Source organism: Sparus aurata, chromosome 16 (assembly GCF_900880675.1).
Source record: "Sparus aurata chromosome 16, fSpaAur1.1, whole genome shotgun sequence".
Classification (NCBI taxonomy): domain Eukaryota; kingdom Metazoa; phylum Chordata; class Actinopteri; order Spariformes; family Sparidae; genus Sparus; species Sparus aurata.
This window is the reverse complement of record NC_044202.1, coordinates 1997062-2022532: the sequence shown is the minus strand read 5'-3', so window position 1 is coordinate 2022532 and position 25471 is coordinate 1997062. Positions and strand designations below refer to the sequence as shown.

Below are 25471 nucleotides of genomic sequence, written 5' to 3'. Positions count from 1 at the left end.
TCCACCTCTATGTGGACTTCTTCCAGCTGATTCAGATCACAGATAACTTCTAATGTTTGTGTTTTTAAAATGAAGTGTGTAACCAGGAACCCTGAAGTTAACAAAGGCTCAGATGTCGTGAGCAGAGACGGATGATTTAATATTTCAGAACTCTAATAAGATCCTCTGACACTGTCTTTTGTTTATTATTTGATCTCAAAACTTAGAAATGTACAGATTTATGTCACTGACAACAAAATAACAGGCAGCTCTGTGTTAGCATGTTAGCCTTTTCAGGTAATTGATCATAAACAAAGTATTGGAGAAAAGAACACGTTGAGCCTAAAGAAGAGTCAATGGGCCTCATTCACCAATATCTTCTTAAGAATCTTCTTAGATTCTTTCTTAAGTTGTTCTTAAGAGGTTCCTTAAGAAAACCCTACGTCAGATTCACCAACTCGTTCGTAAGCCTCAGAATTGTTCGCAGCTGTGTTCTTACATTGATGAAAGCCGCAGGAGCAAAATATATGCCATTGTTTTGCGGGCCTTGGATGGAGAAATGCCACGTATAAATAGGGTGGGGGGGTTACTAATTGATGGCATGTTTCCAATTTATATGATTTATCTTAAATCATTGGCACATTTAATTTATTTTAGAATTTAAATTCTTTGTAAATTACCAAAAATATGAAATAAATAAATAAATAAATATGACAGAATTATCACTGTAATATTGCATTTTATTGAACTACACAAGAGAAGAAAACACAACCATGCCAACATTTCGGCACTGAAATATGCGTAAGAGTACTCCTGAGTGTTCGTAGGATTTGTTCTTGCCCAAGAAAAAATCCTAGATAAGAAAAAATTCATGAATGCCACAATCTTCGTAAAATCTTCGTAAGTGGGACTTAAGAACAGAATTTGTTCGTAAGAACGGTTCATGAATGAGGCCCAATGATCTCCAAAGTTAATATAATTCACTGTGAGGTTTTGTACTCTTTTCTACCAATGCAACGTCCCTGACATGTCTGGATCAGTGGTGGGTCATCTAAAACACTTCAGTGTCAGTAAGATATCAGCTTCCATGACTCTTCCCCTCTTTGTACTCCTGCTGCTGCTGCTTTCATCACCACAGCTCATATTAAACCTGATGTTTGTGAAGCGTGATGATAGTAACACTGCTGCAGTGACGAGCAGCTCTGCAGGGATCATAACCCATCACATCTATTCATGAATCCTCCTTCAGCGATGATAATGAAGACGTGAACGAGAAGAGTTTCTCACCGCTGGCGGTCCGACTTGTAAGTGGCTGTGAGTTCATCGAATAAGGTACTGTTCATCTCCATGAAGGCCTTCAGTACGTTGTAGACCAGCGCCACGATCGCCCTGCAGGGAGGAAGGAGGCACAGAGACGTCACGTTTATAACTCGTCACATGACAGCTGGATTCATCTGTTTAAAGAGCAACTTTTATTTTAGAATTTTCTCACTGAAATTATACGTACATGGAAACTATGCCTCGTAACATTATATTTATATTTTCCAATATTGTGTTTTAAGGAGGTTTTTAAGAGACTGAAGCCGACTCGCAAATAAAAGACTTACTGATTCTTTATCACGCGTACAATTTCTCCATTTTGAAGTCGACATGCACACGGCCAGATGTCAAAAACACAGTTTCAGCATCATTTTCTTGCACATTAACTTGCCGACCTACTCTTTATTTCCTCTTTAAGATCTGGAAATTAGGTCACTTTGAGATGAAGTTTCCTGATTTTTAAACTTTCCAGAACTGTTAGGATCAGGAAGTGTGAGCACCGCAAGAGCTGCAGCATCAGGATAATAAAAATTATGAATTCATAGAAATATTTATTATGTATGGAGTGAGTCTGCTCGACTTCCTGAACCCCTCATTGACCATTCAGCTGAAAAATATATCATAACTTTCTCACTGTAGTTCTGTTGTAGTTTCTTTTGACTGATTTTCACCTGGAGTTATTTCTCTCGAGCTCTACAAGGTTTCCCTTTCTGCAGCAAAGAGATGCGTCTCTCTGCCGTTCACAGTAAACAAAGACGGTTCAGTTTGTACTTAATGCACAGGAGAAAAAACTGAAAATACGAGGAGAGCTGCAGATAATTCTGCCGGTCAGCAAAAGTCAAAAGACGCCACATGACGCAGCGTGGGAACATAAAATCAGGGAGAAAATCCTCTTTCAATACAAATAATGAACTGGATATTTCCTGTTTCAATATGGACAGAAAGGACAAAGAATGAGTCTTATTCATGACATGAAGTTGTACTCACGGGTTCCAGTGCTCTTTGGAGATCCTGTAGAGGCTGGCGAACATGATGGGCAGGATGACGCTGGAGTTCTCCTCGATCAGACTCATGATGTACTCGTTGTTCCAGTAGTACAGAGCTCGCTCTGCAACCTGAGACACGGCACACAAACACAAACTGGGCTCAGTGTTTGTCTACAATGCAACAAAGACAACTTGTTGTTTTATACAGAAGCTTATAAAGATCAAAATGTTCCCCTGAAATTAAACTGCAGTAGGTGAATTTGTGATTTTCAACTCACTTAAATTATGAAATGTGTTGTTTTTGAGCCAGAACTGAAGCTTGAATGATCACTTAGAAGAAAATAAGGTTAACTGGGACATTTTTAGCGTATCACTTCTAGAGGAAGTTTCTTCTTTTTCTCGTCGGTTATCGGTTTCTAAACTCCAGATGTTTGGTTCTGACCTGGAAGTGTGGGCTGGAGACACATCTGGAGATCTGTTTGAAGAGCGGCTCCTGGATCTTGACGAACTGTGTTGGTTCGATGACGTCCAGGATCTCCTCCAGCTCCCCTAGAAACATCACCTGCACGACAACACAAAGAGTTACCACACACACAGTTCACACACACACACGCAGAGTTCAAACATGAAGAGAAACAACGAGCCTCACCTCTTTTTGACTGCAGGTTTTCGGCCAGTACTTCAGTAAGCCTCTGATGACCTGAGGAGGAAGAAGAGACAGACGTGAGTTCATCCAACTTCTCCTGGTGAAAATGTTCATGCAGCTCCTCGTTTCGCCTCATTGGGGCGCCGTCTGCAGCGTGTTGTGATGTCAGTGTTGCAGGGAGAGGCAGATGTGGAGCAGACAGGTGCTGTCACCCAAAACACTGAGTTCATACAAATGTTCTGTCGCATTATTACACGATTCTAGAGCCCAGTTCCCAAAACCTAATGTCCAGTGATGCAGAAATATTTGAAATATGTCTTTCCCAGGATAAAGGCTCATGTAGAGATAAATCACAGTGTGTACAAGAACATTAAACGCACATAAAAAGACATAAAAGTAGTAAAACTTCATGCAGTTATGTCAGCTGACACTTACTGGTTCTGTTAATGTTGGGTCTTTCTCTAGGAACTGTACAATGCAATACGCCAACTGCAGGAAGAGAAGAGAACCGATGTTAGAAGACAGTTTAGCTCGTTAGCTTAGCGACACAAGCAACTCAGATTAAAATCTTTGGACGGTGTCATAAAATAAACCATTAAACTTCCTCCTACGACTAATTCTTTATCTACTGGCTGAGCAGCTGTTCTTTAAATCTCAGATATGACTTCAGTTTTCATTTTTTAAATGTTTGACATTACTGTTAGTGATCATGAGCGACTTTGTTTACATAGTTTTCTAACTAGTCAGGAAAGTTTCAGCCGCTCTGGATCCTGTCCTTTAATAGTCGGGTTATTCAGGCTTCGTTCAGCTATTCACACGTGAAATTAAAGCATTTTGCATGTAACTAAACCTGAAATCCAAACTCTTAAAGCCTCGATCATCACTTACTGCTACTATACATTAACAGAATTCCTTTACACACCCACAAATCAATGTCTGTCTCTTGGTTTATCTCACCAGCTGCTTGTCATAAGTCTGATCGCTGTATTAAGTGTATAATTGTGTAATTTGATCATGATTACGTTTTTAAATTCATGCTTTATTTTGACACCAAGTCAAGCGACACTGCACACAAACGTTACCTGTGCGTGGAAGAGGGACAGACTCCTGACGGTGTGGAGGGGGAGCAACACTTTGACCAGAAACTGTTTATGCTCCGCTTTCAGTGGCAGAGCGAAACCATTGATTATACTGGGAGAGAGACACACAGACACAGAGAGAGAGAGAGAAGATGAACATAAATTAAACATGAACACATGAAAGAGTTTCATTGTAGAAGATCAATGAGCTGCAGACAAAACGATGTTTATCCAGCCGACGGAGCCCGGAGGAGAACTGAAGAGAAGAACTGACGGAGGAGCTCGTCTGTAACCTTCAGAGAGAACAAGACGTGATGTTTCTCTAAAAGCTCCTGAAACAAACTACACAGAACCTTCAGGCCCGCGGACCTTCGCTGAAACCTTCCTTTCATTTCTTTTTGTGGAACAGTACAAACATATTTAACTGATGAGTATCGAACATTTTGAGGGTTAAATCTTTTCTGCTCGCTGGAACAAACTTCCTGAATACCTGATGTGCTCAAACTGTCACAGCATGCTTGAAATATTACAATCTTTTGTATCTGTAACTTTTTATCTGCTTGCTTTTTGTTTTTGTCGTCTTCTAAATGCAATCTTAACATTTCCTTCATGCTTTAATGTCTTCTTTCGATGCATTTCCGCCTCTGTGAAGCACTGTTGATCACCGTCTGTCTGGATGGTGCCATATTTGTTACCAACGCTGGTAAGAAAGCAGAGAAAAGACGATCTGACCCTGATTTCTTCAAGTGTCAGAAAAATAAAGAACAGAGACAAGAAACGACGCAATACAGATTTGATTACGCCGTTTTCCTCGCCAATGTTTCCGTTTCCTCGTCACTGAGACCGACATCGAGAGATTAATCACTACGATGCTTTTAACTAATGAATCATCCGAGCTGAATCCGACCGGCTGCGTCACATCTCCTTCTGTGACTCATTCAGTTACAGTAACGTTTCATGAACATTCAATCGATTCTCCTGACGCTGGCAGACAGTGAAGCTGTTTGTCGTCTCTGTAGAGACAAATATTTATAAAGAAAAGAAAAATGCTTCAACTTTTCACCCCTTCACTTGTGACTCTCTTTTGTCTCAGTTAAAAGGCTTCACACTGAAGTTTCAGCGTCATATTAATGTCGGATTAAACGGAAAATATGTTAGTGTATGTTGGAGGGAGGCAAAGTCCAAATTAAGGAATAAATGCATCGTTATTTCAAACTGGATTAATCAGTTTATAGCTGTTTTACTTATTTAAACATTTGAGGACGAACCAGTAACGATCGAATCTATTTAAGGTTCATTTTTGGTTAATTAACGACTAATTAATCTCCCTCAGCGAGTGTTTAAAACAGCACACAAACTGAAGAGCTGACGATCGTCATTGATTAATTGTTCTCAGCTTCATTTTGAACTTTTCTGCTTCTGAACTTTAGTTTCAGTCCCCAAAAATAACTTGTGACTCGAGGAAACAGAAACCTTCAGGGTGTCATTTAAATTCTGTCCGACTTCACGTTCTATTAAAGACTCAAGAGCACAGCGCAGCTATGAGGGGATTATGTCGATACATTTCAGACATATTTCATGTATATTTTTTAACAAACTGTTATCAGGCGGCGATCGCCCTCGACCGTGTCGGGCGACCTCGTGCTTCTCCTGACACAAAGCTGATAAATTATCTGTGTACGGCGCTTTTTCTTTTTTTTTTATGGATTAAAATGGATTAAAAAGACTGTTGAGCTGAGAGGATTAATTTATTTCTTATCTACAAGTCAAACTTAGCCTGAACCTGACGTCTCTACACTGTGACAATCCTGTTTGTACGCAGCCGAATCAGAATCTTCACCATCTCGATCAATCGTTTTGTTCTGTCGTCTCGCCTGAAAAAGATCTCCGTCTTTATAAGAGACGAAACAAAAGATCCTCATCGACTCAGAAAGAAGGTTGAGCTCGGTTCTGTCGGCGCTCTTCGGGTCTTTGTGCCTCTAAAAGCATCAGCGGAGTGTAAATGTGTGTGTGAGGGGTCGGAGGTCGTCCACATACCTCCCCAGGATCTCCAGCAACTCCGCCACCCCGTTGAAGTGCTCCGTCTCATAAACAAAACTGCAGACAGGAGAGAAGAGGAGACAAAAGACCAGAGACAGAAATGAGACCGAGGCAGAAATAAAGGCTCAACAAGTGCAACGAAGTGAGGAACCTCAGGGTCCACGCTGCCCTCTGCAGAACCAACAACATCAGAGATTCAGACCTTCGACTTTAAACAAGATCCTGCAGCGGTTCTGACGTGCAGGTTCAACCTTGTGATTGTTAGCTTCAGTCTTGTACCTGCTAAAGACGGAATTATTGTCTATCTTGTGTTAAAAAAACAAACTACAAGATGTTCTTACTTGTAATAAGCTAAAAAAAAAAGTGAACATCCTCCATAAAACCAAAGTTTCTAGAAGACTGTGTCATAAAAAATAAACAAATTCTGTTTAGATTCTGAGTTTTTGCAGTTTATCAGTAGAAAAATCCATTCAAATTGTGTCCACGCTGTTCAGGGATATTTATAAACAGTCATGGGAAATCTCTCTGGAAAAATACCTGCTTGACTTCAGTATCTTTAGCATCTGTGTGCACCTGTGTATTTGCATACTGAAAAAAAAACTGTGTGCTCTGACAGAAAGACGCTTTTGCAAAATATCCAACTGTCATGTTCATTCAAACCTCAGAAACAGATTTCAGCTGTGAGCATTCATATTTTTCAAGATGATTTTAAGATGAATGAAGCTGCAGATGGTTCAACAAGCTAACAGCGCTGATGTGCGACGAAACACAACGACACCAATCATGTTCTAGGAAAGTTTGCAGGCTAGCAGCGAGCTAACTGGAAAAGGAAAATTGTCAAGTCAGTGTGACAAAGAGCTCCCTGGCAAACATGAATATTAGATATTTGAAGAACCAATGTCAACTCACCGTAGAAAAATATTATTGATCTGTTTTCGTATAAAAGCCCTCAGCCCCAGGAATTTGCCGTAGATTCTATGCAAGACTGTCTTCAGGTAGTCTCTCTCCCGAGGATCCTCGCTGTCAAACAACTCCAAGAGCTGGACGGAGGAGAAGGAACACAGACAGACAGACGGGAAGTCAGAATCAGAGAGAAAGGAAGATGAAAGCAGAGAGACACAGAGGAGGCAGCCGGGAGAGAAAAACAACTGCCATGACAGAATGAAGAAGCAGGTGATGTCTGACCTGCATGCCGACTCAAACACTCACCTGTAGGACAAACTTCTGGTCTATGTACTTTTTGGCAATGCTGGGCTGGAATTCCTGACTCTCCAAGAACCGGATGAAGAACTCGTATACCAACTGGAGGGAGGAGGAGAAGAAGAGGAAGAGCAGGGATGGAGGGATGGAGGGAGGAGGAGAAGAAGAGGAGGGACGGAGGGACGGAGGGAGGATGAGAGAGAGAGAGAGAGAAGATGTTAAAAAGATTTAGAATCAGTGCGAGAAGTTCAATCAAGCTTGTTTGATCAGCTGAGTGCTGGACAGGAAGTCACAAATGCCCTGCTGGACGACAACAAGCTGATTCAAAGATACAAGAAAAATCTGCAGACTGACACGTTACTGTTAGAAATAAGATCCCTTAAACTGACCCGGTGATCACTGGGACGGGACTGGACGAGGGGAGAAAGGGGCACAAGAGGCTCAGAGTACTGTGGGTACAGCTAAACATGGTGGGATTGGCCAGAATGATGGTGAATAAACGGGGTTCTGATTGGGGGAAAAAATGACTTTGGGCAAATGAGACAAAACAAAAAAGAAAAGCAGTTTTACCAGGAAGCTTCTCCTTGAGATTTGCATCTCATTTCTAAAGGAGTCCTGAGCAGCAGACACATAGAGAAGGAGGAGGGGAGGTGAGAGACCGGAGAGCCTGGATCTACAACCCACCCACCCACCAGGACCAGGATACAACCACCGGGACCAGGATACAACCACCGGGACCAGGATACAACCACCGGGACCAGGATACAACCACCGGGACCAGGATACAACCACCGGGACCAGGATACAACCACCGGGACCAGGATACAACACCGGGACCAGGATACAACCACCGGGAACAGGATACAACCACCGGGAACAGGATACAACCACCGGGAACAGGATACAACCACCGGGACCAGGATACAACCACGATGACCAGGATACACCCACCAGGACCAGGATACAACCACCAGGACCAGGATACACCCACCGGGACCAGGATACAACCACCGGGACCAGGATACAACCACCGGGACCAGGATACAACCACCGGGACCAGGATACAACCACCGGGACCAGGATACAACCACCGGGACCAGGATACAACCACCGGGACCAGGCTACAACCACCGGGACCAGGATACAACCACCGGGACCAGATTACACACCACCGGGAACCGGATACAACCACCGGACCAGGATACCAACCACGGGACCAGGATACAACCACCGGGACCAGGATCAGGCTAACAGGGACCAGATAAACACCTTGGGGGGACCAGGATACAAACCACCGGACCAGATACAACCACCAGGGACCAGGATACAACCACCGGGACCAGGATACAACCACCGGGACCAGGATACAACCACCGGGACCAGGATACAACCACCGGGACCAGGATACAACCACCGGGACCAGGATACAACCACCGGGACCAGGATACAACCACCGGGACCAGGATACAACCACCGGGACCAGGATACAACCACCGGGACCAGGATACAACCACCGGGACCAGGATACAACCACCGGGACCAGGATACAACCACGATGACCAGGATACAACCACCGGGACCAGGATACAACCACGATGACCAGGATACAACCACCGGGACCAGGATACAACCACCGGGACCAGGATACAACCACCAGGTTTGGGACATTCAGAGAGTGAAAGTCTCCACCACTCTCACGCCTAGCTTAGCATAACGACTGAAATCAGGAGAAAACAGCTCGCCCGTCTCTACACGAGGCCTATAAACGCCTCTACAGCTCACAAATTAACACGCTGTGTCTCGATTCTTTAATCTGTGCAGAACAGAAATGTCCTGACAATTTGTGCAGCTTCATACAGTTTTGTTGTCTCACTGAGATTCAGTGTCGGCCCATAAAAATTAAAACAAGTAACACAAAGACAATCTAAACGCTTCCTGGCGCTGCATGTTAGCGACGGCTGCCTCTGACATGCTGATTGTTTGTTTTTGTCTGTTTTAATCTACCTTCCTTTGGGAGTTCAGCCGGTTACATGTCTATCAAGATTTACGGAAACAACAACTCTGTATGTCTCAGCTCTGAGAGACTCGAATGGAAGGAAAAGGACGGGCTACGATGTAGCACACCCTCGTTAGCATCAGGATCAGAGTCCAGAGCACCTCTGTGGAGCTTCCATGTCAAGAAATCATTCACACCTTCCAGTAAATATCATATGACGTGTGTGTCAGGTGTGTGTATTGTTGGAGATGATGTGAATCTGTTGCTGTTAAAAGATGAGAAATAAAACGAGCTAACTGACATTACGGTCTGTCATGCTGCACAACAGTCCTGGGAGCACGGATGAACCATTGTTCGTGGAGAAATAGCTCGTAATTAATTTATGTTTGAGGAGCAATTAAACAAAACAAGATGCAGCCTGTTAATTAGTAATACACCCACACACACACACACACACACACACACACTTGTTTGTCGGTGTTTACCTGTAAGTGTGGCCAGGAGGCCTCGAGCGTGGGCTCGTCTTCCTCAGGGTCAAACTCGTTACTGTCACTGGGCGGAAGGGTCCGGAATATGTTGTGAGACACCTGCAGCGAAACACAAAGACAACACTTTAGAAATCTGTGTCTGGAAATGACAACAACAGAGTTCTGGCCGGTTTCTGATGACGAGTTCCCATCCCGTCCTGAAAGATGACATGGTTTCACATCTCGATGAAGAACTCTGGGCACGAGGTAAACAAATATTATCATTCAGGACGCCCGCGGCTGCGTAGCGTCCACACACACGACACAATGTGAATTTGTTTTCTGACTTCTTTCATGCAAATGTGTCTGCTGAAGTGTGTGTGTGCTGTCTGTGCTCGTTCCCTTCCAGCAGATAAAAGATAGCCTACAGATATTTGCACAAACAGACTCCAGTTTTTTCAGTTACGTTTCTTTGCATTTTCGATTCTGTCGCTGTTAAATGTTTTAATTAAAATCTATGTTTTTGATTGAGCAGAGTTTCTACAGCTCAGACACTCAAACTGAATGCTTATCAAGACATTTCAAGATTATTTTGAACCAAATTTAAGACCCATTTTGTGCAAATCATCTTTTTCTTATTCAAGTTACATTACGCTTTCCACCGTTGCTGAGTTCACACCGTAAACTGTCAGCTGAGACACTTGTTGAATGTTTTGATTAAACCACACGCATCATCAATCTTTCAATAAGAAGCTCAAGAAGAATGTGGCATAAATAAAATCCACAATAAACCCGACTGAAATCTGACTGCTCAGCCGAGTGTTTGGAGTGATTCTTTGCTTCGAGGAGAGTTAAAGCGAGTTAAATCAGAGCCTCACATGAGTGTTTGTACGAACAACAGAGGCACAAGACAGCCGGGTGGAAAATGGGACCTGAGGACGAGTCTGAGTGTGGTGAGTTTACAGATCAGAGTGAAAACCACAACGATGTGATTATTTTAAGATTTATGCACGTGAGTGTGTGAGCAAACATACAAAATCATCGAATATGAAGGTTAGGATTAAAACCTGTTTGTACCTCGCTTGGTTTGTTAACAATTGTTGGCGTTTACGTTGAACATCTTTATTATTAAACGTCAGAAAAACCGTCTCTTAATCATGGCTGAGAGAGCGGTTGAAGGCGGTTTTAGAGACGATGGACTGGAGCTGAACTTTGTCCTTTTAGATATAAAAGGTCATTCATCCTTTTGTCTGAAATAAATTCTTGGAGTTATAGCCACAAACGTGTTTTGTGAGGTCAGTGACAGTTCATTCTTGAGTCCAAGTGGATGTCAAATTTGAACAATTTCCCTCCAGTTGTTCCTAAAACAGACGGGACGTATATATAGACGGACGACCCTTAAATATAAAACCTCGGGGCAGAAAGCTCTTCCTTACAAGGCAGCTATTCCTTTAATATCTCTGGTGGGTCACAAAAGGAAATGTTGTGAATCAACGAGGAGAGCGTGAAATGAGACTCCACGTAAAATATATGTTACGCCACTTTATTATACATCAGCTTAAACGAGTCTCTGTAGCGCTCGTTACAACAGTTTCATGCCCAGTGAATCCGTCAGATTCTCCGTCTTGTTTCTCACTGAAAACATTTAAATTCCATACAGTAAGACTTCAATCAAGCTGGAGATCGGGGACAACACAGGATAAATCTGACAGGTTGGTCAGATGATTAATGGAACGAGGAAGAAAAAGAGAAAAGGTCTAATACGCAAATTTAAATACTAATGTCCTGCAGACGTCGTTTTATTCTAAAGGGATCACAAGCTGTTTAGGTCAGAAAACGCTGGATTAAGAATCACTTTGTTGTTTCCACCACACCTAAATTTACTGGTTTTATCAGTGGAGTCTGGTGGTTTTGAAAAGAGTAACATCACGGCTGTTTCTGATTAAACAAAGAGGATCTCACTCCGAGTCTGTCAGAGGAGAAAACTAGGAGCGAGGATGTTTTGCAGCTGCCGGCTGAGAAGGTCTAAAACGTTCTGGACCGATACGTCATTTAGACGACACGACATGTAAACATTAAAAACCCTCTCGTTCGACACATGTTTAGCTCCCTGCATCTTTCTCTAGTGTACGTTGGATGCACGTGTTCTCTCCTCCTCACCATTTTGACGACCTCGGGGTAGGCCTGCTCTGTCAGGTAGCCCCGGCTGACGGTCACGTAGTCCACCAGCTCGTTGAGCGTGGAGCGCTTGTACTCCTTCATCTTGAGGTCCGACAGCGTGTCCATAAAGTCAAAGACAGTACAGCACTGCTGCAGCTTCTTCAGGAACAGCTCCGGCTGCTCCGGCGCTGGCACGTCTGGACGCAAAGAAAAAGACACAGAGGAAGAGAAGATGAAGAGAAACGTCAGCTAAATTGGTGCAGAAATAAATGTGAACCACACAGGCAGACGGTTCTGACTCCCACAGAGGTCAGAAACCAAACAGCACAGAATCAAAGACTTGGAATAAAGACAGTGGAAGTAAAAATGGAGACACGGTGAGACGGCGGTCTGAGACGCTGGAACTACGATGCTGCTGGTTTGAATCATTACGTAATGATTTGTTGGTTTCTTGTTCAAAATGTCTCCGTTTTGTTTGTGCTTCATTGTACTTTTTGTTCTGCTGGTTTGATTGTTAGTTTATTTGGTTTCGTCTGAATGTTTGCGTCCACTCTTTCATGTCGTCTCATCTTCGTGTGGTTTTTCTCCTCCGCTGTCTGTCTGACTCGCCTCTCCCAGGGTCCACCTACTGGGTTCTGGAGGAGCTTTCAACCACACTTCCTACTCATCTGAGTGCTTAGCTTTGTTGTCATCACCTGACCCGAGTACAGAACTTACATCAAGTAATAACTGGCCCCCCCCCCACACACACATATATATGACCCTCCCACACAGACAGCAGAGAACATACACACTCCTCAAACACACCATCAATCAATCCTCCAAAAACAGAAACAGACAAACTCAGGCGAAACTTAACTGAGGAGCAAATGTGTGAAAGAGGGAAGCAAACCAAAAAATCTGTGTTAATAAGTAGATAGTGATTTTGTTTCTGAGGATTCTCTGCAATCATTCAGAAGTGTAATTTGAGACTCTCAACAGATTTTCTATCCTGTAGCTGACAATACAGTTTCCTGACACACAGGAAACTCACCGCAGCTGCAAGTCTGTCTGTCTGTCTGTCTGTCTGTCTGTCTGTCTGGGTATAAATAGAAGATGCACTGGGTGGGTTAGCATCAACAGGGATAGCCACAATAGCTACAACAACACAAAAGGATGTAGCTTCCAAAAATTGAGAGTTTTTCAGGTTCTCTCTCTGTGTTTATGTTGGATTACAACAAAACTGTGTGTCAGTGAAGTCAAGAGATGCTACAACCACAACCACACACTGCAGGTAAATAAACTCAGCTTCCTGCTCGGCTTCAGCTTTTCACTTATTCATGTTTTCTGCAAACGCTCTCTATAAGCAGAGGAGCGCGAGAGCCTCATTATCCAGCAGCGAGTGCTTCGGATGGGGTTTGACGGAGGCTGAGCTGTCACAAACCGTACGGATGTACAGGAAGAACGAGTCAGCAGGTGTCTTTATTCAGCGCTCACAGTGGCAGACATGGCGGAGGGTCGCACAGAGTTCAGACCTTCGGGGAGATGCTCGACGCTCTTCCCCGATTACCAGACCTGATCCCAGTAGGACTGGGCCATTCTTATGTAAGAGATAAGCTGCTCTGAAGGCGGCGCACCAGTAGCACTGTGTGTGTGTGTGTGTGTGTGTGTGTGTGTGTGTGTGTGTGTGTGTGTGTGTGCTCTGAAATTACACTTCAAAGCGCTCGTTCGTTTGTCATTATGAATTCTGCTGCACTTGATGTCGAGTCACAAGCTGTATGTAAATGAGAGAGAAACTTTTCTACAAAAACAATCAAACGACTTTTTCAGCCTCCTCACAACATCGGCTGGTTCAGACCGATTAATTAGGAAATAACAACAGTGAGAAATTGTCTTTTTTTTTCTCACCATATTCCAACATTTTATGGACTTGATGTTTAAAAGGTTCAGCAGGATTTTGTGGCATTTTGCTGAGAGGTTACAGACACAACCAACTCTAAACCCTGTGTTTAATTGTTTAACTGTTTAATTTACATTTCTTTACAAGAAAAATAAACTTCATCCAAGTTTATAACAATTTGGTCCATTTTTATGCTAGACACCATTTAGTTTCTGGAGAAAACAACAAATTCTAAGAACAATGTTACATTTGATGATTTCTACATTTAATGACCCAAGAAACTAAAATGTAACACAATATATTGACAATAAAGGATTGTGTGCGCCTGTTGCATTGAAACTGAACTATGTTTAGCTTTCATGTTTGCTGGGAAGGCATCGAGCCAAGAGGAGCAGCTAATGCTCATTAGCACTCCTCTCATTCATTGATGTGCAGCAGGCTACAATGCGAGTCTGATCAGAGACTTATTTTCTTCTGCTGGTTCACCAAAACAATTCTCATGTGACTTTACTAAGATTTCTTGACTTGATAAGGTTTATAAAAACAGGCTGTTTGTGCCTCGAGATGTGGCATGTGGTCGGAAAAAGAAATGTTGAGAAATTTAAAATTCCTTAAAAAGGATTATCGAAGATATTTTGAGATGAAGACGTGAGGTTTTCATTATTTAAAGTATTTTTTCCATTAATTCCATCAATTTAAGTCTCTGGGAGGCAGTCGCTGTCAACAAAAGTTTAAAGTCTGGAAATCCTTTTCTTCCTGAAGCTCTGGACATTCACACAGAAAGTGCAGCTTCCTGTCCTGGGAAACAAGCCTGGGCAGATCTCACCATGCGCATATAAAGTGATTATTCTGAACATGTTTTGATCCAAATGCCACGAGTTACTCACGACCTGTTGGCCTCCTGTTTCAGCTCAGCTCATTGAGGCCGAGTCCAACCAGGCCAGTCGCAAACAAACCCGAACTCTGACTGACTGGCAGGAGTCCTGCGCTCTGCAGGATTTAATCCTGCTCCACAATCTTGTCAGGATGGAAGAACCAAGAGCTCAGCGCTCGATGCCACAATATCCAGACATTCATCAGAGCAAAAACATCAGACTCTCTCGACTTTAAGCAAAAGTTTCATTGCAAAGTGAGATGTTAAATCATACGAAACAGGGATGGAAAATAATCTACAACCTGTGTGGATAGTACCTCACTGTTAATCTGCCAACAAGACCAAACAAGCTCCTCTTCGCCCTGCATGTGATATGATCACTCAGTGCTCCAAATGCCTAAAAAAGAGTGTCGACCAGAATATTAAGGTGGCTGCACAGTCTGCATGTCCTTGAGCGAGACACTCAGAGTCTTTCCTGCTCATTCTTTTGAAGTTGCCCCGGATAAGAGCATCAGGAATTCTGGGAAATATCAGCATGTGGAGAAGAAACCAAAAGCGAGCTTTAAAGCTGCTGTAATCTATATTTTTATATTAACAAGTTGTTTTACGAGCCGCAGCTTTATTGGTTTGGTTCCGTCTCATAGCTCTCATTGTTTCCAGCAGTCGTGCACAGACGGTTTTAGCCAACTGGACGGAACCTGCTGCTCAGCATCACACTGCAGACTGAGTCCGATACTTGCTGGTGAAGAAAGTGAACATTCATCAGGTAGACACAGAATGAATGCTAATGTCTCTCCACATCTGCTGTCTGTGTAAATATGCAGCTGTTTGTTCAGAGGTTCAGTGAATCCACATTGTAAGGTGATATTGTTTACAGCCAACACAAGGACACCAACACGTCAGTGATGGCATTCGTATTCTTCCAACAGGATGCAAAACTAAATAGACAATCCAACACATCTAATTAACATCGCTGATCGTCCAGGATTCTGGTTCCACCAGGTTTACGATCTCTACAAGGTCGGCAGTTAAATTAAATGCAAAAATGTCAAGAAGAAGAACAAGATGAAAAATAAAAGTGACATTAAAACACCTGAGAAAAATCAACAAGGAGGATTTTAAAATGCTGTTTGCATTATTCTGTAAAGTCTGTAGGTCTGTATGTGCTTTTGCATTCTTGCCTGTAAATGTAAATGCATTCATGCACAAATGCATTATGGGTCGACAACATGACCTTAAATTAATACCACTCCTCCACAGCCTGCGCTGCATTACGGCATAAACCCTACTATGCATGCTGAGGTACTATGACTGTGCAGACAGTTGTGACTCTGTTCTGATCCTCACAAACCAATAATCTGGCTCAAATGAATCTAAAAGTTCTTGAAAACTTCTTGAAGATCTCAGAATTCAAGGATGCAGAATGAGGAGTTTCCCCATCCTGGGAATCCAACATCTGCCACATCTCATCAGACGCATTTAAATTGATTAATTGCACGTTTGGATACAAAATGCACCAGTTTTTTTTCTACAAACTCGAGTGCGAGTATGCAAATCTGCAGGGCGGTGCGGCGTATTCACAGAGGACCAGACGAGGCCGAGTACATGCAGAGGTCAGCGTTCATCACCCCGCTGGCCCGAGGAGGGAAGATTTATCTGGGTCTCTGTGTGTTGTGGCTGCGGAGGCGTTTGGCTCGGAGCAGAAGCTGGAACACTATCTGAAAAACTACATCGAGATAAATATCAGAATAAAAATCCTTCTAGCACCGCTCATTGCAGTGCAGTGAATACATGCATGTGTGTGTGTGTGTGTGTGTGTGTACAGTAGGCTGCAGTTCATTACAGTAATTACTGGCTGCAGGGTTCAGGGTCGGCTTGTGTCGCGGGGAGCCTGCAGCTCTGCCACTATAGGAGCATGTGAACGGCCTTAAAGGAAGCTATTAATAGACAGATAATCACACAGGACACAGTAATCCCTCCACAGAGACACAGAGAGAGCACAGCGAACCAGCTCGGAGCAGGCCGAGCGAGCACGAGTGTGAGTGTATGAGAGGAACAGAGAGAGAGAGTGCATGAAAGAGTGTGTGTGACTGTACTTAAGCGTATGAGATAAAGTGTGTGTGTGTGTGTGCAGCCCAGAATAACCCAAACACTGCACTTCACACACAGAAGCACAATTAGTCCTGAAAAAAAGTCAGAATCCTCCAAATCCAGCTTTTTGAATGTGAATATTTTCTGGTTACTTTACTCCTCTGTGACACTAAACTAAATATCTTTGGGTTGTGGACAAAACATAAATCAACAAAAAAACACGCGTAGACATAAAAATCACAACAACACTCCCGGACACTCTTTTAAACCACTTTATGTTTTATAGATATTAAGAACAAACGCTGACGTGCGTCTGCATCAAAACTTCGCCGGGGAATTAAAAAAAAGATGCACCCTAACAATTGCACCTCCTTGGCAAACATTCCATCAATTAATCATTTTATCCATAAAATCAATTCTTCAAAGCACTTGTTTTGTTTCATCAACAGCCAAAAACCCCCACAGATGTTCATCAGTGATATAAGAGAGAAAATCAGCAAATCCTCAAATCCAAACCAACTTTATTTGGTCTGTATTTCATTATGTCAATATAATAAATCAAAATATGCATTCAGTGTTTTGTTATTGCAGATATGATGGACTGAGGATGACATGTGCACCACAGACTGGGCCAAAGTCGAGTTGGTGACCACAAATATGACCTCAGGTTATATTATGAAGGCAGCAACTAACAAATATTATCACTGTCGATCAAGAGCCACTGCAGGATGACCAGAGCAACCATGGATGAATATGTCCAAACTCCCAATATATACAGCTTGGTTAAAAACAAGCAAAGATTCACATGGGGGATCTGGAATCACAACTGTTAGCAATTAATTTTCTGCCACTAACCATTAAAAATGTTGTTTCTTTAGAGCAAAATGTGCGGAGAGCGGGGATACATACGTCTGGAATTTACGCGCTGCCTTAGAGGGACTCAAACATCTAAACTTTGATCGTGTCAGCGCCGGAAAATACCTGCTAATTATTTAATTTTCCTCAATCCACAGTTTGTAATGAGGTTTTAGTAGCAGTTTACCTCGATGCAGCTAATGTTTCCTCTTCAGAAGCAATTAAAAGTTAAACCGAGGATAACCAGAAACATTAAATAGTTAAACATTCAAAGAACGTCTGACCAGGTTTTAGTTTCTGTTCTAGCTCTGCAAACTGCAAAACATCTATACACCTATAAAACACCTGATCTGATGTTGCTTTTACCAACCAGGCATGAAAGCAGAATGAGAATTAATATCAATTCAAGGAAAGAAATTCCAAAGACTCCAAAGTCCAAAGGACAAGAACAACAACGAGTCAGACCAAACTTGGTTTTAACATGCTCACTCTCTCGAGCTACAAGAACCTGATACTCATGTCATAATAACCCCAGAGGATCCCAAACGAACACGCTGACCAGATCAATTTGTCCTAAGACCTCATTCTGAAGCGCCTCCATGTTTTTAAAGTAACCATATCATTGAGAGCATTTACTTTTTAACATCCATCTTTATCCCCAAATCCATTTAGCTGGTACAAATGTGATCTTTTTTAATCCAGTGGATGAAATCGGAGTTTAAAAAAGAATGAGTGTTTGGCTGTTGACTGATCCACTCGGTGCATAAGCCAACCATCATTTTCAGGATGATTACAGCTCCATCGCAGCAGCAGCAGCAGAAAGGAGACGTCACTGTGGTGCAGATCTTGTTGTGCCCCGTTTTTGTGTTCTGTCGATAAAAGACGACTGTTGATGCTAGCTCCTAAAAGCATCACTGCGTCTCATGAGCACACTGGTTTCATATCAACCCGACTATTCTGAGATACTTTACGAGCGTGGAAACACTGATGCTCTGCTCTGGCTTCAGCCTCACCCTGCTGCTCTCCTTCCTGCCGGTTCTGTTCTGTTTCTCAGCTCTGGAAGAGACTCTCATCTGGGCTCCCTTGGCAGAGGAAGAGAGGACTCGCTGCTGCTTAATTAATGGTGGAAAAAAGCTTAACGACTCGCAGCACGAGGGAGAGAGAGAGCAGTCGGATGGCTCACCACAGGAACTCCTTTAAGTTTGGCTAATTACATAACAGCATCAACCTAGTGAGCGCAGGGTCGGGATGCAGCAGCCTGCATACGCTTCAAGAAGAGCAGCTTCTACAATCTGTTGTTTGTATGTTGTTTACTACACTTAACAAGATGTGAAGTGGGAAGTCTCAAATTCTGGGTCTTCAAGATTATGTCAGGCGCTGACTATTATTTTAGTGGCCAAATATGACTTGGCAGCGTTCAAGGAGACTCACATGGTCTGGCTCAGCAAAGAAGAGTCATTAAAATCAACTCCCGAACTGTAAAAATGCAAAACGAGGAGACATGAACACACAACCGATGTGTTTTTTAAGATGCAACACTCACAGGTGTCACTTTGTCATGTGAACAAAAAAACAGAATTAAAGGAATCAAGGTTTCTGCTTTAAAGCACCGAATAACCGGAAGACAACTTAAGCTGCAACATTCAGCTGATTAATCAATTAGTCAATCGTTTCTGATAGCAAGTGAAGAGTCTTTAAGTTTTGGAGCAATTTGAAGACATCAATTTGGGTTTTGGGTGTTAACTGTGAAGTATTTTTCAGACTTTTGTGACATTTTACAGTATAAATGATTAATTGTGACAATAATCAGAAGATAATTGATAAAAAAAACATTTGTTAGTTGCATCTCGTCGTGTTAATGACAGTTGGATGAACTTTAGACAAGTCAACTGCTTTAGTGTGGTTATCTAAAAGCCTGTAGATGTGTCATAGAGCATTGCTTCTTTAATCAAATAAAAGTCAACAAGGCTCTTTAAACTGAACCAAACTCTTCACTTTTTCTGCTGCAAGAAAATAGCTTCCAAAGAATCCTGCAAATACTGACGAGATCACAGTTTAACTTTCTGGGTTCTCTCGAGGTCAAGAGGCTCCAAAACAAACTGACAAAATGAGTTTAAATCTCAAAGAAAGAGACTCGGCTGGACGCTGAGGCCAGAGCAGCCATTCTCAAGATCACAAGCTCGGGCCTTCATCACTTTTCATTTATGATCTGCAGAGAAAATGGGTCTGGAAGAGGTTACGGTGGAAATATCTTAACGTTTTTTCATCGATCAGAAACCTGTGTGTTGAAACACTGCAGCAGTTTTTGAGATACAAACGTTGCACCTCGATCTCAGTTGATAAAAAGACGTCTTTGATGAACTATAACGTCGTTATTTCTCACAAATATTATGATGCATTTACAGGGATGGTTTCCTCACCCTCATCTGGCTGCTGAACTTCAGAACTTCACAGATATAATGATCAGCTTTCTTGTTTATAGTCCGAACAAACTTTGCTGCTGTGCTTCACTATTTTTAGGTTATACTCGTTCTATCCTTAGATTATACTGTTCTACATGCAGCGCTGCAGAGATTTCAATGGAAACACAAGTCTAGGAAGGTGTAAGATGACCAGGCGACGCACTCTTTAAGAACAGTCCACACACACACTGAGTGTAAAAGGGAAAGCCCCTCTTCCCTCAAAGCAGTGTGTGTGTGTGTGTGTGTGTGACCGGGCGAGTGGGCTTGAGTTACTGCAGGAGAGAGAGAGTGAGCAGCTCCGACAGATGGGACCCCTCCGCCTGAAGGTCAGTTAGTAGGATATTATGTACTGGTTATGACGATAGTACGTATGTGTACACACACACAGACCAGCCGCCATAAAGGAATAAACAGTGCAGATGAAGGTGCAGCACAGATTAGTCAAACAATCAGGCAGACATGCAGGGTTACTGATGGAGGTAAGTGATGGCGCTGTGGGTGTGACCTTTGCTCTCCTCGCCGTCGGTGGCATTTAATTAACCTTATTTACTCAGAGAAAGTTACCGCCCCCCGGCCGCGCCCTCGTTCACCTGCCAGCTACAACCAAACACCTTCTATTGTTAGTGAGGAATTAGTCAGGGTTTAAGAACTTCTCCTCAATGAGGAAGAGCTTTGCCACTTAGTGACTGAAATGTAAGTAACATGAAACCACACCAAACAAAAGAATAAATAAAAATGGACACCGTCGACAAAAATCACATGTAAACACGACGGGAAACATAAAACATGATGGTGGAGACGTACGTATTTCAATAAATTGATAAGATAAGATGTTCAGTGAGTAAATAACTAAAGAGTCACGACAACCTGAGATTAATTGCCATAATAAATTGTTCTTTCTCAAGCTGTAAGTGTACAGGTGACTCACACTGAAGGTTAAACAAACAGAACCAGGTTTGGGTTCTGTACTGCCTTAATAAAATGATTCAAAAATTCTGTTTTGGCCGCATAAACATCTAAAGTTCAACGTTAACGTGTCAGACATCTTTCTGCCTGAAGTCAGTTTCTCCTTCCGCCTATAAAAATAGTTTTATTTATTTGAAGTTAAATGGAGTTTCGACCACATCCTCCAACGACCAACTCAACACCTGTTTCCAGGATAAACATTCAGAAGCAGCATTTTATTTTTTTTAAAGTTGTTTGACTGACGTGTCCATGTGATCAGGTCTCTGTCAAAGACAACAACAAACAGTAATAACAGATCTCAGCTGAGTCGAAGAGAATTAGTTATTTATTATTCAGTTAATTTGAAATGCTAAAGGCTAAACTTCATTAGATGCTAATAAAATGCTATCAAACATCAACCAAAGTTCATCTGATTCTCTGGCTTTTTTAGGTTTCCTGTGAGATTTTTTTTAAAAACTGACAAAATACTTCACGCTAAAAGGAAGTAAACTCGCGTCTGACACATTGTGGATACAAATCTGATCTGTGTCTTATTGAAAACAGAATATGACGCTCTTTTGAAGAGGAGTTTTATGGAGAATTTATAGTCAGTATCTATTAGGGCTGCACAATTAATCAAAACATTGTCAAAATCACAACATGGCCAATTAACAAATCACAGAAATGTATGAAAGTAAAATCATCATTAAGTATTGCGGTGCTGCAGAAACGTCCTGGCCTACACATCTTGCTGATCCAAGAAAACAAATGTCACATCATCCGGATTTTCAAGTTGTAAATAAAACATGATCATTTCTTGTAATCATGAATTTTGCGATCCTATCACCAGCGAGATGGAACAAGGCGCTACTAAATAACATTCAACTAGTCGCACAACACACGTAAAAGCACAGTCATGTTTCCGGTTGAGGCGAACAGTTTCCCAGCAGCCACTGCTGTCGCTACTGGGTGTATAAGTCACCCGGGTTAAACATTACATAAAGGATTACAGTGAGAGGAGATGATAAACGCTGACTGGTACAACATCTGTTTGGTCTTTGAAAAAAAACAAAACGCAGGAAGACAGACGTGACCCGGCAACATGCCATCAGCTGTCGACGTAAATCTCCACATGAAGCCGCCACACGAGCAGCTGATCAACAATCGTGACACTGTGCTGGCTTTCACATGTTCGCATCAACACACTAATGGTTGTCGAGCAGTTAAGCAGAGTCCGACAGCCGACGAGCCGCACAATACAAAGGTCAAATACACTCCTGCTGCAGTGTACCGGTACAGTCTGTTGCATTAACCTCTGCAATATTCAGCCGTTTTGTGTTTTCAATCAGCAGATTCTGTTTTTGTGTTATCATCATGCTGCTTTCACGCACATAGAAATGTCTAACATCTCAACACTGTCAGTGTGGTGCCAAACAGAAACAAACATGAACAGATGTGAAGTTAAGGAGTCACCTTTTCCTGCTACCACACCACTTTAAGTTTCAACTCCAAATTTGATCAAATTTTTCAGAGCCAATACTGAATACTTCATGTTTCCGTCGACAAAACCGCAGCCCATTATGTTGTCACTTCGAGGATGTAAACATGCCGACTGGAAGAGATAAATGAAGACAAGCGAGGAAAGTGGACCGCATGAGTTAGAGCGAAACAGCTGTAAACATGGCAACCGACGCAAACAGTCAAACAAATGCTGGACTGCATCACAGTGCAACAAATCTGGTGCAAAAAAGTGCAGCACGGTGCTCTTTAGCTGCAATTACTTTAAAGGTTTTGTTAACTGCACCTATAAAACGCCATAAAATAGCACAACTGATACCAAAACGATCACCAAAAAAACTGACATCATGTCTGAATATGTGCAGTGACACAACTTGACATCATTTCCTTTTTTAAGGCTGTGAATTGTAACAGCTGTAGGCTTCAGATAAGACTTGTTGCACAGAACTCCACATTCACGTCTGAAAATGATGTGAAATTACACATTTTGTACTAAAATATGTCAATAAAACCAACAGAGATCACTGGTGCAGTACAAACATGTGCTGGCCCAGTGTAGGTAACACAGCAGGGTTTGTGTAATGGAAGAACTCAAATATATAAATATATTTTCCGATACAAACTACCCCTGACCCTATGTCCATGTTCTCAGGTCTCATGTAAGCGTTCCTGCAAGGCGCCAGGCTCCTGTCAATCATTAACACATGCGGTCGTCCTGGGTAAACTTTGCTCCCAGCTACTGTAGCCAACAACATGGCAGATGGCAGACCTGCGGAGGCCGAGGCACTTTCACTGCTGTGTTGAACCAACAACGTGCCACAGGTACTAAACGTCTGAATTATCTCTCAGTCCTAATGACAGCAAACTCTCCAGTGAGCATGATCACTGCTTCATCAGTGACGCGTCTTCAAACTGCAGGAAATGTCCGTGTTTTCTAGTTTTTGCCCGAGAGGAATCAGGAATTTTTACATGCCTTAAAACAATAATCAGGTGACCATATAAATGAATCATCAAAGCGGGTTTGGCCTGCAATAAACACTCCCCTGGCCATTGTCCTGCGTGTCTTTCAATGTCCTTTGGCGCACATATCTGAAGAACTTGTCAACATCGGTTGACTCATTTGGCTGAAAAGTGAGTTCTTCTCATAAAGTGTTTAGTCTGTTTAGCACATGGGAACACTGTTTTTACAAAAATGGTAAAAAATGTGCCAGAATGAGCGACAGAAAAGGAGGAATTTTAATTGCTGTATATCAGCGAATACAAGGAGCACACTAAAGTATGTGGTATGAACTCATAACAAGCTGAAGAGAAAAGATATGCAACCACATGAAGCGGAGAAACAAAACAGCAACTGAGGATGAGATCAGCCTTTCCCCAAATTGTGAGACCAATCAGGACAAATGTTGGAATATCTTCTTATCATACTAGATGTAGTTTTAGAAATACACCTTCAATGTTACTGATGGAGAACAAAATCCACAGTAATCATTCTGTGCAAAGTTTGTCTGAGGTTAGATTAAGAAGAGATGTCTTAATGGCCAACATGAGCAGGAGGAGTGATCACCAGAAGGAAAACATGTCGTTGTTCATAAAGGGACGTGAACTATGGTTTTACAACAGACTCAACCTTTTAGAGCGCCTCAGCGGACTCTTTGTCCTCTTAAACAAGGAACACTTTCAATAATTTAAACATTACAACATTATGACATTAAAATCCAACAGCAGCCTTTCTGCTGCTGGAGTCTGGTATCATCACTCATCAGAGGTTAGAGGTTATATTAAAAACACACTAAACTTTCCATTAGGAATGTTCCTGTTCCTGCTTTAGCTGTACATGCTAATGTAACCACGCTTGTTACATAAACGTCTCCATGAGAAGATATGTAGTTTTAAAATAGTTCCTAATCATGCACCTGTGTGATAAGAAAACACAATGTGTATTTGCAGGGTTTTAGCTATTTTTTAAATCAGCGCCATGCAGCAACTAAAGTGGTGCTCAAGATACTATTTTAAGCCAATCACCTGTTTGTTTACAATCAAGGGGGCTTGCTTAAAATGCTCAATCAATAACTGAAGAAGTTGTAGATATTTTTCAGCACTGATAAAAATCCTGCAGAGCTTTCTATTGTCTTCATATATTAGATATTACGATCAGTGTTAAGATGCAGACTGAAGCTTGAAGGATCACAAACTTTAAATTCTCAACTCTTTGAAATCAAAGCAGGTATATTCTACTCACTTCTTCTTTATTTCTTTAATGTTCTGTATAATTTGATATCTAATTTGTCTCACTTCTGAGACATTCGTATCCTCACTGGCAGGGCAGTGTTGTTTGGCAGTGGCTGGACAGACACGCACATAACTGACAGGTCACAGGTTTGAACCCCCTGACAGCTGATGTGTCATGTCAAAAGTTTCCTTGAGTGAGAGACTGAAAGCATCAGCTCAATGTTAAAGCTGCTCTGTGAGGCGGCAGCAGGAATGATCATCTGGGACGGGTCACACAAAGACAGCGTTCAGGAGTCCAGGTGAGGAGGGCCGGCTCGCTCACCGGACTCGCATAGCAGGAATTCCACCGCACAGTGACTCCAACACAACACAACACAACACAGGAGGTACCTGTCCGTCCACTCATCACCTCCTGATGCAACATTTGTTTCAACACATGACGTGCGTTGGTTGACATGTGGACGTGTTTGTGCTGTGTCAGGAGAAGAAGTGTCTCCATCAGCTCATGATAATCTGAACTGCCATGAACCGGATTAGGGTGAGTTTTGATTAGATTTCAGTAGTTAAGACTGAACCTCAGTACTAACAGTCACGTTTTCAGTTCCAACGTAAGTGTGTCCACAGCGCTGACTAAAGCAGGGCTGCAACTAGTAATTCTTTGGTCGGTTATTTATTCAATTAATCGATTAGTTGTTTGGTCCATAAAATGTTGAAAAATGTCGATCAGTGTTTCCCAAAGCAAACA

General features: G+C 42.3%; 1 protein-coding gene across 7 annotated transcripts in view; it reads right to left on the bottom strand.

Annotated features, from left to right (window-relative positions):
• ppp2r5eb (protein phosphatase 2, regulatory subunit B', epsilon isoform b) overlaps positions 1–25471 on the bottom strand; it is a 45475-nt gene that overhangs the window by 555 nt on the left and 19449 nt on the right. For all 7 annotated transcript variants that reach the window (XM_030444046.1, XM_030444047.1, XM_030444048.1 and 4 more), the window contains 11 exons: positions 11874–12070; positions 9732–9833; positions 7260–7352; positions 6960–7090; positions 6048–6107; positions 4014–4122; positions 3367–3420; positions 2935–2985; positions 2728–2847; positions 2287–2414; positions 1267–1368 (listed from right to left, as the gene is read on the bottom strand). In XM_030444046.1, the coding sequence (XP_030299906.1) occupies positions 1267–1368; positions 2287–2414; positions 2728–2847; positions 2935–2985; positions 3367–3420; positions 4014–4122; positions 6048–6107; positions 6960–7090; positions 7260–7352; positions 9732–9833; positions 11874–12070 (1147 nt within the window). The remainder of the gene's footprint in view (positions 1–1266; positions 1369–2286; positions 2415–2727; positions 2848–2934; positions 2986–3366; positions 3421–4013; positions 4123–6047; positions 6108–6959; positions 7091–7259; positions 7353–9731; positions 9834–11873; positions 12071–25471) is intronic.